General features: G+C 33.4%; 1 protein-coding gene across 1 annotated transcript in view; it reads right to left on the bottom strand.

Moving 5' to 3' along the window:
- CNTNAP4 (contactin associated protein family member 4) overlaps positions 1 to 12,466 on the bottom strand; it is a 203,894-nt gene that overhangs the window by 32,819 nt on the left and 158,609 nt on the right. The window contains exons 12-15 of the mRNA XM_031507421.2: positions 12,014 to 12,133; positions 9,030 to 9,227; positions 5,787 to 5,943; positions 2,728 to 2,855 (exon numbers count right to left, since the gene is read on the bottom strand). Of these exons, the coding sequence (XP_031363281.1) occupies positions 2,728 to 2,855; positions 5,787 to 5,943; positions 9,030 to 9,227; positions 12,014 to 12,133 (603 nt within the window). The remainder of the gene's footprint in view (positions 1 to 2,727; positions 2,856 to 5,786; positions 5,944 to 9,029; positions 9,228 to 12,013; positions 12,134 to 12,466) is intronic.

Genomic DNA, 12,466 nt, shown 5'->3' with positions numbered 1-12,466 from the left:
ACATAATATACATATAATATAATTTCATAATATGGGTAATATATATTATAAAATATTTTTCATACATACATATATATATATATATATATATATATATATATATATATATATATATAACATGCCACAAATTATATAATAACTTGTATTTAGATATTTTATTATATACACTCAGGATTTGTTGTTTTCTTAACACTTTGGTTTATGCCAAAATCTATGACATAATTATTTTCCTTCAGAAATTTTGTTTTCTCAAATTTTAGTTCTTACCTCCTTAAATGCATGCCTTCTTATACTGTCTTTATGATGTAAATGACTAAGAAAAATTGTATTATTTAACAATCAGTGTTCTTATTTCAAGTTTTTTTCTGCATTATGACCATGAACTGTTATAGTCTAAAATCTTTTCACCAAGTTTGTTTCAGTTCAAAATTGCTTTTTTTTGAAGTCAAATATTATAATGTTGTATGGCATTAGATGAATATTTCTCTGACATTCAGACTGAGTTCTTGTGCTTGTTCTCAATGATATTTTACAATTCTCTATCATAGCTTATCTAGAAATACTGTGATCATTCATCATCAGTGTGAAATATTGCAGCAATTCAACCACCCAGACTAAGCAAACATCAAATGAAGTCAGGGAGGTCAGTAGGAGTCAAAGCTGTCTGTATGTTTTAGAGATTACTCCTGGGAAGCTGGTTGACTTCCATGTTTTAAGATTTGTCACGTCTGAGGTCAGGTTATGTAATTAATAATATTTGGGAACTTAGTGAGTAGTGGAATTGAAATTCTTCCCCCCAGTAATTATAACTACACAAGCTCTAATGTTTTTTTTTTCATTGCTGTCCTTGGCACTCACTTCACTGTCCATGACCACAATGGAGATCTGCTGCACCACAGGCTGAGTGAGCATGGCCAGTCAACTGAGGGAGGTGGTTAATCCTTTTTACATTTGTAAGAGAGCACCTGCATTGGGCTTCCAATTTCCTTTCCCCTAGTAAAGGAAAACATTAATACGCAGGGGCAAGTATTGCAGAGGCCACCAGAATGTTCTGGTCTGGAGGACCTGTCCTGCCCTTCAGGCAGGAGGAACTGGGTTGCTTCAGCCTGGGAAAGGAAAAGGTTTTCTGGGGAACCTGATAGCAGACTCCAAAACCTAAGGGGAAATCATCAAAGAGACAGATACAGGGTCTTTGCATTGGTGTAAGGGCTGAGTATAAAAGACAGTGGTTATGGTGAAAGCTCAGAGTTTCAAGCTTAATAAAACTAAAAAGAAATTCTCACTGAGGACAGCCAAGCAGCAGTAGAAGCTGCCCAGAGAAGCAGTGCAGGGTCCATCCTTGGATGCTTCAAACACCCATTCGACAAAGCACTGAGAGACCAGCGGCCTCAACTCATGGCTAATCCTGCTGTCAGCAGGAGACCTCTGTAGGTCCTATCACTCTGAATTATACCATAATACTATATCATAGCCCCATGATATGTAGGACAGATGATCAGTTCACAATCAGCTGTCAGACTAGTGAAATGAAAGAACCCCACGGGATTTTTAAGTCTTATGAATTTTCATAAGAAAATTACAATGCAGTGCTGAAACATACATCTGTTAACAAATCTTCCAGGCATAATTACCCTAAAAAGACAGAGATGACACAAAAATTAATAGATACTAATTTATATGTTTTTATCTATGTGCTTTTCTGAGTGCACTTAAGAGTATAAATCAGTACTTTACTGATATTTCTCTTACTCATATAAATTGATAAAATTTGAAAACCAAACATGACATCATATGATTAAAGAGGAAAATCACATAAAGAATGAAAATATCTCTAAATAATGTACCTATTATATATTAAATATAATAATTAATATAGATAACAGGTAAATTCATGAAAACTCATAACGTGATTTAAGGAAATTAACCTAACTGAATATTGTAATAATTTACTCAACTGTATATCAAATATTGCCCATCCAACTCTTGAATTCTTTGGGCTTGTTTACAGCAATTCCTAATTCTCCTAATTCCTAATTTTTGATTACAGACAGCAGCAGACATAGAATTTTGTGCAATACTTTACCATTGAATATAAGCCAAACACATTCTTTTTTCCACTGAATAGGAAATTATTAAAACAGAAATATCACCACTAATCTTCAATAACATTTTGCACAAGCATATTATTCTGGTTACCACATATATGTATTCAGAATGTAAATCTAGAATTATTATTAAATTTATAATATTTAAATTTCTACATGTATTTGAAAATTTCCATGTAGATGTTGCATACACTGAATTACTCTCCTATAGTATTGTTTTCCTAGATTCATAAAAATTCAGAGGACATAATATGTGTAATGTTTTGTGATGGATGCATACACAGCTAGTGAATGGTATGTCCCCAAGATATGGTAACCAGCTATAGATTCCCCTTCATGCAATGATTTATTCATAATTTCATTCCAGTTGGGTAAACCAAAATATCTGTTTTAAATTATCATAAAACTTTCTGTTTTCACTATTGATGCATATAATGAAAAATAAATGTTTACTATTTCAATGGTTTGCACTGGATGATGGCAAGTTTTTATTTTCTAATTCCAAAAAGATCTGGCTAAGGTTGTTATAGAAGTTTATCTTAGGTTTGTAACAAATAGCATTTAAAACTTATTGCAGGAAAAATGCATCACTGTTTAGCAAGACTCTTCAGTAGTTACTTACTATCACCACGGCAAAGCAAAGGCCCCAGTTTGTAAGCAGCTTCCGAGTTTGGTCTGTCAGTATCTGTGATCACAATTTCAGTTACTGGTAGATGGTCCTTGTAGGAGAGGAAGCCAGTATCATTTGTCCTGAAAAGGTAAAATGAAAGCCACATCTCTCCTAAATCTTTCCAGTAAATATTTCATTATCATTGACACATTCCTGAGGAAAAGGAAAGAAACTTAAAAAAAAAAAAAAAGCCTGCCTAAATATGTATATATATGTGTGATACAAAAAACTGTAAATAGATACATATGCTTTGGAGTTAATATTGGGCTCATTTGACAGGGCTAAAAGAATTTCACTGGAAGTGGGTAGTTTTATGGTTGTAACCATAAAACAACTGTGAGAAAATAAATGAAAACTTAACTGGCTGCCTAAGTCAATGAATTTGCTCAAGTCAAATTTGCAAATGAATTTATGTTGCTGAAGACATACTGTATCTTTAATTGACTCTGTCATCAATATGGAGTATTTAATGGCTTAATATAACTTTCAAGTAAGTCTAAGTTTTTCCCACCTTGACAAGTTTAAAAAAAATCCAAGTAGAAAAGTATAAAGTCATGCTGACTACAGGAAAAACAGTATATACTACAACTGTGAAACTAACAGAAAAGAAAGTAAGCAATATTTGCACTCTGAGCACACATGTATTACTTGTAATATTAGACCCAGTTCCTTGTTTAAAATCTTTGTTGACTTAGTGCCAGAACTCAATTTTTAAATTTCATAACCGGTTTTGGCCCTAAAATTCTTCTCTCTAAATCCATGGAAATGCTCAGTTACTCAGGACTATTCTGGAAAATTCAATCTGTCCATTCAGTCCATTCATGGTTTAGTCTTCTCTTTAAGGGCAAAGCAAATAGTTCAGAATAAACAGCATAAATTCCTCATATTTGATAAAATTAATGACTTCCCCCCCCCCCCCCCCCTCCCTTTCCTCTCATCATCATCATCCTTCTTCTGAAAAAAACAATTTCTGTTTATCTGTTTTGGAGCAGAGTGCAAACAAATGGACATTTTTTTTAGCAAACTGAGGAATGCAAAATGTTTTTTTTTTAAATATTTATTTTTCATGAGGTGTGATATTGCAGGTTTCTAATTTAGAATTGAAAGAAAATCCCTCAAAAAACCAGAAGTGTTTGCTTCAGTAAAATGATGCTGTAAACAAAAGGAAACTGAATAGAAATTATCTTCTGTGGAGGGGATTTTCAAATTTTACATTTTTAGGATCAGATTAAAAAAAAAAATTCTGTTCTGGGGTTCCAGAGACTTAAAGATTTTGATCATTCAAATAAGGAGTGGAGAGTTAAATCTATGTCCAGTGCATGAAACAAGACAGATTTCACTATAAAAGTAGACTGTCAAAACCAATGTTTCAAAACCACGGTGTGTAACTTGTTCTCTGTGCTCAAAATGCTTCTCAAGTATAGCTGCTACCTACTTGTCCACCCAGTGAACAGTACCTAGTCAACTGATCCAAAACTTTAGTCTCTAGGAAACCAAATACAACGCTAACCACAAGAACCAAAATTAGTGTACACATAATTGCTGTAACACGGGAGTCACTGGGAAGAATCTCAACTTATAAATGTTAAAAGTGGATGCAAACAGAAATATAAACCCAAAGTCATTATATTTGCATTTTAATACACTCATAAACATCTTAGCAACTTACTAGAAGTGGATGTGCATGTGAAGACATGCATGTAATCCTCTCATCTACTGTATTTACAAATATATTACCATTAAAAATTAACCTATATATATGAGCATGGATTGAATTAATGACAAAACTGAGCAAGAATATTTTACATGTCTGAGAAATGGCACTATTTTTTCTCAAAATGCCTTCATTTTTTAACACCTTATTTTTGTGTTAGAAGCTAATATTGTTTTTATTTTCATACAGCATAATAACAGAGAAATTCTTAGTGTTGTATTTGTTTTTTTAGTCTCTTTATTGGAATAAATGTTGCAGATATCACCCTGTGAATTTTACTGTAATAGGAAATTATTTTCTCCAGAAATCTTTGAAGCTTGTGAAGAATTATTCTTCCATCAACTCTTGAATTTTCATTTCTGTGTGTGTTGAATTCCCTGATCATGTTAAGGAAACAAGCATTTTGCAACCCAACTCAGTAGTAGCTCCTTTAAAGGAAGAATGGACCTTCAGAAGAAAAAAAATATATATTGCTTGATTTTTTTAAATGCATATATTAATGTACTCACTGAACTTGATTTACTGAAGTTAAATTAACTTCATAATTTTAAGACCATATAAGTTTCTTTAACAGAAGCGATTTCATTTGAAAAGTCTCTCTACTTTATCAAATCCTGTGCTGCATTGGAGCTATTGTTGAGAACGGTGTATCTGATCCTCCTAAATGAAAAGTCAGGTTCAGATCTGAAGCTACAACAAGAACTCATTCATTATATTATTTATTTGAAAGTTATTGTAAATTGCACCAGAGAATTTTAGGCACAATTGGAATATGTACACCCTAGAAATCCATTTATTCTCTTTGAATAGGACTCCATATGAGTGCTTTGCTTCACTGAAAGCAAGAGTACTAAGTTTCTTTATCTATATTGTGGATGAAAAAAAAAAGTATCTAAAAAGTCTAAACATTAAAGTGTAGTTATAAATTATGCTAAAAATTAACTTTCTTCACAGACCATTTTATTTTAACTTTAATTACATTCAGTAGTCCAAAACTAACTGAAGCTGTGCTACAGAACTATTATCTTAATCTATAACATGCAATATACTAAAGACTAGAAAGTATCTGTAAAATTAAATCTTCCCCAAAATTAAGAGTGAAAGAATTAGCAATAATACTTAATGTATATAGCAATAACTTTGTGAAAAATTATGTTCTATAGCAAAGGATCAGATGACACTATGGCAACTTAGATTTCCAACTGCCTTGGTATTGTAAATGCACTACGGCCTGTATATTTCCTTTATTTACTTTTAATAAAAAAACTATTGCAAATAATGAACAGTAAAAAGTCACCATTCATCTCTGTCTGCATCACAGTTGCAGTAATGCTGGGAATCAATGCAGCTTCCCTCCAGTCCACAAGCACATTTTTGTACAGCAGGCAAGGAACCTCCCCAGTAAGTATGAGTTTCATTGGTTCTTCCAATCCACCAGCTCAGTGGCATCCCATCTAAAAAGGTTAGAGAAAATCAATGCCTAGTCTTGTCTCCTACTTCTCTCAGCTTTCCCATCCAAATGATTTTCAAAAAGTTTAAGAAGAAAAAAAACCCTGCTCAATTCTAAAACCTTTAAATGACCAGGAAAAATAAATTTCCACCTTTACTTGATAAGTAATTATTCATTTTAATACTTCATTATCATGTATTAAGTGACTGTCACAGATTTTTGCTTGCATTAGTAGAAAAGAGAACTCATAGTACCTAATTCAGCCAGCCATGATATTAGAATAATTTATCTTAAGCAGTCAATTTATATAATTCATTTTAAAATGATCCATGAAAGCGGATATATAATCATCCTAAAAATCAGGATAGTTTATATTCCCTAGTAAAGATCAATTTCAGATGTTGGAACCACCAGAAATGGAATTAGGGAAGTCACAGAAATGCCCTCATCCCACTACCAAGAGTACTACCATCCTTATCTGTGATGAGCTTTAAGCAGCTGAGTAACGGTGTTAATCAGAAATGCTCAAAGACAGCTGTTAGGTCATGGACACCAAATTTGGAATTTATGTACTCAGAGACAACAGAAATCGTGTTAATGGTGATCCCATAATAAAACTGATATATCTGATGAGCAGCAGTGAGGTTGCCCAGGACTATTACATTTCTCCTTGGTGCATCCAGTCAGCATTGTTTGTAGCAAAATGATAAAACTTAGTTTCTTTAATGTTACAGTACTGCAGAATAAGCTGAAAGATATTGCCAAGCAGGCATAGCAACAGAAGAAATATCTACAGAACACATGATAGCTAAATGATATGAAGCATAAAGATAAACCATCTCAAATGAGATGGAAGAAGGCAATGGAGGCATGAAAGTCAAGGCATGAGAAGCAGCCAAGTACTGTTAAACTATAGAATTTCTTACAGATGCATTTTTTTTTTTGCTTTGGATGGAGCTCCATTTTCAGCACCTGGCCCCCATGAAGAAGCTGGAATTTATTCTACTCTCAACTTTGCTTACAAGTGCCACTGCTTATTAAACCTCACTGTTAGATAAGACCTCTGTTACACTGACAATCTTTCAGATTGTGAACATATTGACTGCATTCATTACCACACAACTGTCAGCCCAGCAGGCCAAAAAACAGTGTGAGCAGTTTTTTGAAAAGTCAAGCTTGCATAATGGCATCAATGTCCAATATCAGTGTTTGTGTTTGCAAACTATCACAGGAGGAAAAAAACCCAAAGACTATGTATAAATAATTTATCAGACAACACTTTAAAAAGGTTCTAGCAACTAAGACTGTAAAAAGCAGACTATTTCTGCTGCTTTAACAGCATGCCTTAGGCTTATATTGTAGCAATGAATTAGCATTCCCAATGTTTCCCTAGGGACATTGGGGTATATTTTAAAGCTGGTCTCAGTTATTTGTTCATACAATAGGGTGGGGAGAAAGTATTTAGTGAAATCCTGCAAGTTCATACTGATTAGCCCAGATTTTTTCACTGCCTTGGCAGAAAGTACTCCTAGGAAAAACAAAGCCATTAATTAAAATGCTTAGAGATTTCTTCATAATGATCACATAAACGTATTAACCAATGACTTCTTTAACGAGAACATTTGCAAATGCTATCCAGGCTTATTGAATACAATGCATTCCTGAAATACAGTCAGTTAAGAATTACTAGGTGGGCTATATGTTTCAAAAAATATATTATGTAACCATCATCAAATTTTCTATTTCTCAGGCATACCTACTGAAGATTATAAACAGCAAAAACTGAGTTTAAAAAAAGAATGATTTTAGAAAATTTGTAGAAGTCTCATATAAGTCTCTTTCACACCTATTCATTCGTATAATTCAAAACTAAATTTTAAATCACAAATGATTGCACACTTCTAAAACATTTATTTTAGCACATTTATATGCATAGTAGAAATATGCAGCTATATGTAATATAAACAGCATAACAATACAGATGGTGAATTATTTAAGCACATTTACATGCCATCTCCATGGACAAAAAAAAAAAGGTCTTTAAACTTTCTACTTGAGGCAAACCAGGCTTTTGAACATCTAAACATGGCTTTAATCTGGAGCCTACAGTAAAAAGAAGGTTCACTGGGACAACTTAAGCAGCAGGTTTACTTTTTTTGCTGTGGGGGTATTTTCAAACAGATATTCTTTTAAGAGCAAACACCAGCCTAAGAAGCCCAGAGATGTCCATGCCATAATTAGGGAGAAAGAATGTATAAAGAAAGAGCTTAGACACAGAAGTAGAGAGGGCTTCACACAGAAGCATTCTCTCTGCTTAGTAGGAAAGAATGCCAAGGAATAAATTTTTAGCATCTTAAGAGTTTCTGGTGCATAAGCCAAAAAATTTCACTTAGTTTTTTTAAAAAAAGCAAACAATGAGAATTTTACTTCCACATTATTTGGGGTGCTTAGATGCTCAGAGTAAAGTCTTTTAACACCCCCTATGTGTCAATAAGTGTTAAAATTTAAATAGACTACGTAACTTCACTTTTCTTTAAGTAGATCAGACCTTTCTTTATTTCTTAAGGCAATTATAATTTTGTCAATAATCTACATTTTAAATACTGAGCTTTATAAGAATGTTTATACTGAATAGTGGAAATTCAATGTTATTGATGTATTTTGTCATGTACTCACAATATGCACATTAAGTGCACACATTAACTTCTGCTGGTATCTACATGCTAATTTGTGCTCTTTAAGAAAATATTTCCTCAGTAATAATTTATTTCCTTCTTTAAAATTAAAAAAAAATATTGTAATATCAAACAAGAGAGGATCTTAATAACAATCTTTGTTAATTTAAAAGTCTTATGAGAGAAATTAACTTGTGAATTTAATTCTCTGAAATAAAATCATTATAAATTGACATTTGCATTTTCCTGGTTCAAATATCTCTTGGTAACTTATAGAATCTGAGAACTCAATACTTGAAGTAGTTCAAACTCCATAGTAGCAAAACGCAACAGCCTTGTTAGAAATAAATAACTTTAATAGCCAGTTAAATCTAAGGCATGATACAACATAGTAAGGTTTGTCTGCTTTACTTACCTGACTTATCTAAAAGCCTTGACTTTTTGCAGTAGTAAGCCAGCTCCTGTTCACAGTGATCTGCAAGGTTTATTGTAGCCTGAAGCTGGTCCAGGCTGGCAGAGTACTTGAAAAACACAGTGTGTGGGTTCTCTCGATTAGCATTTTTAACTCTGGTTAGGTTGGTGCTGTTATGCTGTATAATTGTCCATGTTGCATCTTTCAAAACACACATGAAAAGTAATAAAGAACCAGAGCATTGTACAAGTTAGTAAGGGAAAGAGCAAGTATGATGAAATCTGCCAAACTTCAAGATAACTTCTTTGATCACAAAAAGCCCTTTGGAGCCCATGAAACAGACATAAATCATTGACCAGAAATTAAAACAATTATTTATTGTTTCTATTCATAGGTAGATCATTGTGCCATGATACACAGATATTCAAATAGTTAGGATTATTCAATAAGGAAAGAATATGTGATGACACCCAAATATTTGTATCAGAAATAAAATATTGTTTACTTGGTAAATTGCAATGAAAGATTAGAAGGAAAGTCCACTACTGTTACTTTCCCCAGGCTTAAACAATGCATAAAATACCATTAATTCTATCCTAGAATCTACCTACATTACATACATCCTTATAGCTTGAATTAATTTATTCTGTATGAGAAAATGGCCTACAGGCCTTTTCTATTATAGAAAGAAACAAAAGTATCCTGTGCATACGGTGTTTACTACAAAACTAAGATTACATAGAGGTGAATTATTACTGCCACCTAAAATGAAGTAGTAGGCATGGTGAAGGCTCGTATAATTCTGTTTTGTATTTTTGCCAAGATCATTCATCTGTGAATAAGAAAAAAATGAGCTTATTCTGTTTCAACTCGCACTTTCAAAACCTGTAACTCTCACTCTTCTGACCAAAACCCCTTTCAAGGTAGGGGTGACAAGACTTCCAGTTAGAGCCTATCTGGGATAGTCGAGTTCAGATTCATGGTCATTGTATTTTTGCATATTTATGGCCAGCGTAATTTGGAAAAAAACCTTTTTTTTTTCTAAATTTTAGTATTGATATAATTTTTCAGGTATTTTAACAGTAGTATTCTATCTAGACCTGTATTTTATTTCATCATCTGCCTATAGACCACACGCAGCAGATCATATAAAAATATCCATAAAAAGGAAATAATGATGGTCACTTAAAAATAAATAACAGTCAGAAAAACAAAATTAAATATTTTTTCTCTAATTATAAAATTTTATTAAGGATGTAATTAGACTGTCAAAAACCAGATAGCTAGAAATATAAATTTAAATTTTGGTTCCTTTTTTTGTTTTGGGTGTTGTTTTCTGTGGTTGTGGGGTTTTTTTGCTAGATACAGACACAAACACATTTAAACATTACACTGAACCTAAAAATGAAGACAAGCAGTTTGGCTATTCAACTCATTGTCACACTCTCAAAATTACACAAAAAAGAAAAAGAGATAACTGCAAAGTTTGTAGCATTTTAATTGCCAGTGTGAACTGTAGGCTTTTGAGTCTGAAACTGATCTCCAAGAATAAAATCAGGAAATGGCACCTCCCTCCCAGCTGCCTGAAAACAGAGCCCCCTGAATGTCAAAGGCAAGGCAGTGCAGTAAGAAATGTGGGCATCTGCCTTCCCTGCCTCTGGTGAGAAAAGGGAATACCAGTCATGAGGAAACTGGGAACAAAACAAATATAGAAGATTCATCCTGTCAGAATGCATCTTGAGATGAAGAACTGATCAATGATGTTTGCTTAATGTGGTGAATAAGGAGTGACTGAGGAAAACAGGAACAGCTGTTCATGGACACACAAGGATAAATCAGACACTACACTGTACCTTGGAGAGTTATACCCACTTAGAGAAATTGTCATCTTCCTGCCATGATTCTTTGGTCTCTTTTAGTCTCACAGGACACTAGAATATTTCTTTTTAAAAGCCGGTGCCAGCCTGAAGCATGATTATTGTGAGCAAGCACAGTTAAGTGTAGAAGTCAAAGTCAGGAGCTGACACAGTGAGACTAGGTAAATTGCTCAAGTCAACATCAAAATCTTACTATATGGTTTCTAAGTTCTCAACACTTAGGGCATATCTAGCCCTAGACAGTTCAAATCTAGCTTATTCATGTATTCTTTTAAATAGTTAAAACTCTGTAAAAATATTTTTTTGTCAAACAAAACATTAAAATCTTCCAGTCATTTTGGCTGGAAAGCATTTTAAATAAAAGGAGATAAGTAAACAGTAAAGGAGACAGTCATAAATCCAATAATAATAAATTTCAAAAAGCCATTTAAATTTAATCTAAGTTGAAAGGACATATACCAATATACCATACAGACACAACATCAACTGCTTTGTTAAAAAGCAGTCCAAAAAGAGATTCTGACATCTAAAGCTTCTAGTTATACACATGATCAGATTTAAAGAACAGGTTGCAGGAGGGCAACAGGGTGTCCAAAGGTGAGGCTGCAAGAGTCCCACTGGTTGCATTTGTATTCTACAAAAGATCACATTGCAGTTTGAAAGATGAAGTTTAATATCAATATTCCTCCCAGCAAAAGCCAGATCTAAAGTAAAATTTTTCAGGAGGCTATTGGGGAAAGTCAGAAAATTTCTCATAAAACATTTCTCATTTTCTTAAGTATCCTCAAGAGATTGCAACTTCAGTGGAAACAAAACAGCTCCCCAAAAATGAACTAGTATGACATTGTCTCCCTATGGAACACATGCCCCATTTATGCAAAACATAACAGGAATGCTGTGTTAGCTTCACAGCCCGAATCCTGTTATAATTCTAATTTTTATGTCTAATTATTTGCCCAATATCCTGAGCTAAGGAGTCACCTTCATTTGGTTGTTCATGTTTACATTAAATTCACAAACTGCAGAGACTTCTTACTTGATAGCTTGTGTTTCAATATAATGAGCATGCACACAGTCACAGCTGTAAGTTAAGGAAGTTTATCACCTCACCTGTCATATTGCAGTATACAAGAAATGGTCCCAAGGGGCCACTTCCATCTGAATCAATATTGTAAAAGCCTGAAGTGATCCCTCTGTGTTTATAGGCTTCACATGATTGCTCATAGATGGCTGTAAAAGAACATACTCCATCACAAATGTAATGGCATGATTTTACATTTTATTCAGGAAATTATAAAAAAGAAATGTGCATGACCCTTGACATTGGCAAAAGAAGGTGGGTGTGTGCTATCTCTGTTAAAGAATGAAGAAAAATTCATGCACTCAAAACTATGCCTTTATTAGAAATTGTTAAGCATATTTCGTATTATTTATTGTGGCTATCACAAGGTGCTTTTTTAAGCATTTTATTCTGTGATTCCAGCTCAAAACCACTGGGAGAAAGACACTTAGACACTGGTAATCTGATTTTGAGGATATCCCCATTAACTATCGCAACCAAGT

This window comes from Lonchura striata, chromosome Z (assembly GCF_046129695.1).
Source record: "Lonchura striata isolate bLonStr1 chromosome Z, bLonStr1.mat, whole genome shotgun sequence".
NCBI classification, from domain to species: domain Eukaryota; kingdom Metazoa; phylum Chordata; class Aves; order Passeriformes; family Estrildidae; genus Lonchura; species Lonchura striata.
Note: the sequence above shows the minus strand (reverse complement) of the source record. Positions and strands in the feature narration are given on the sequence as shown.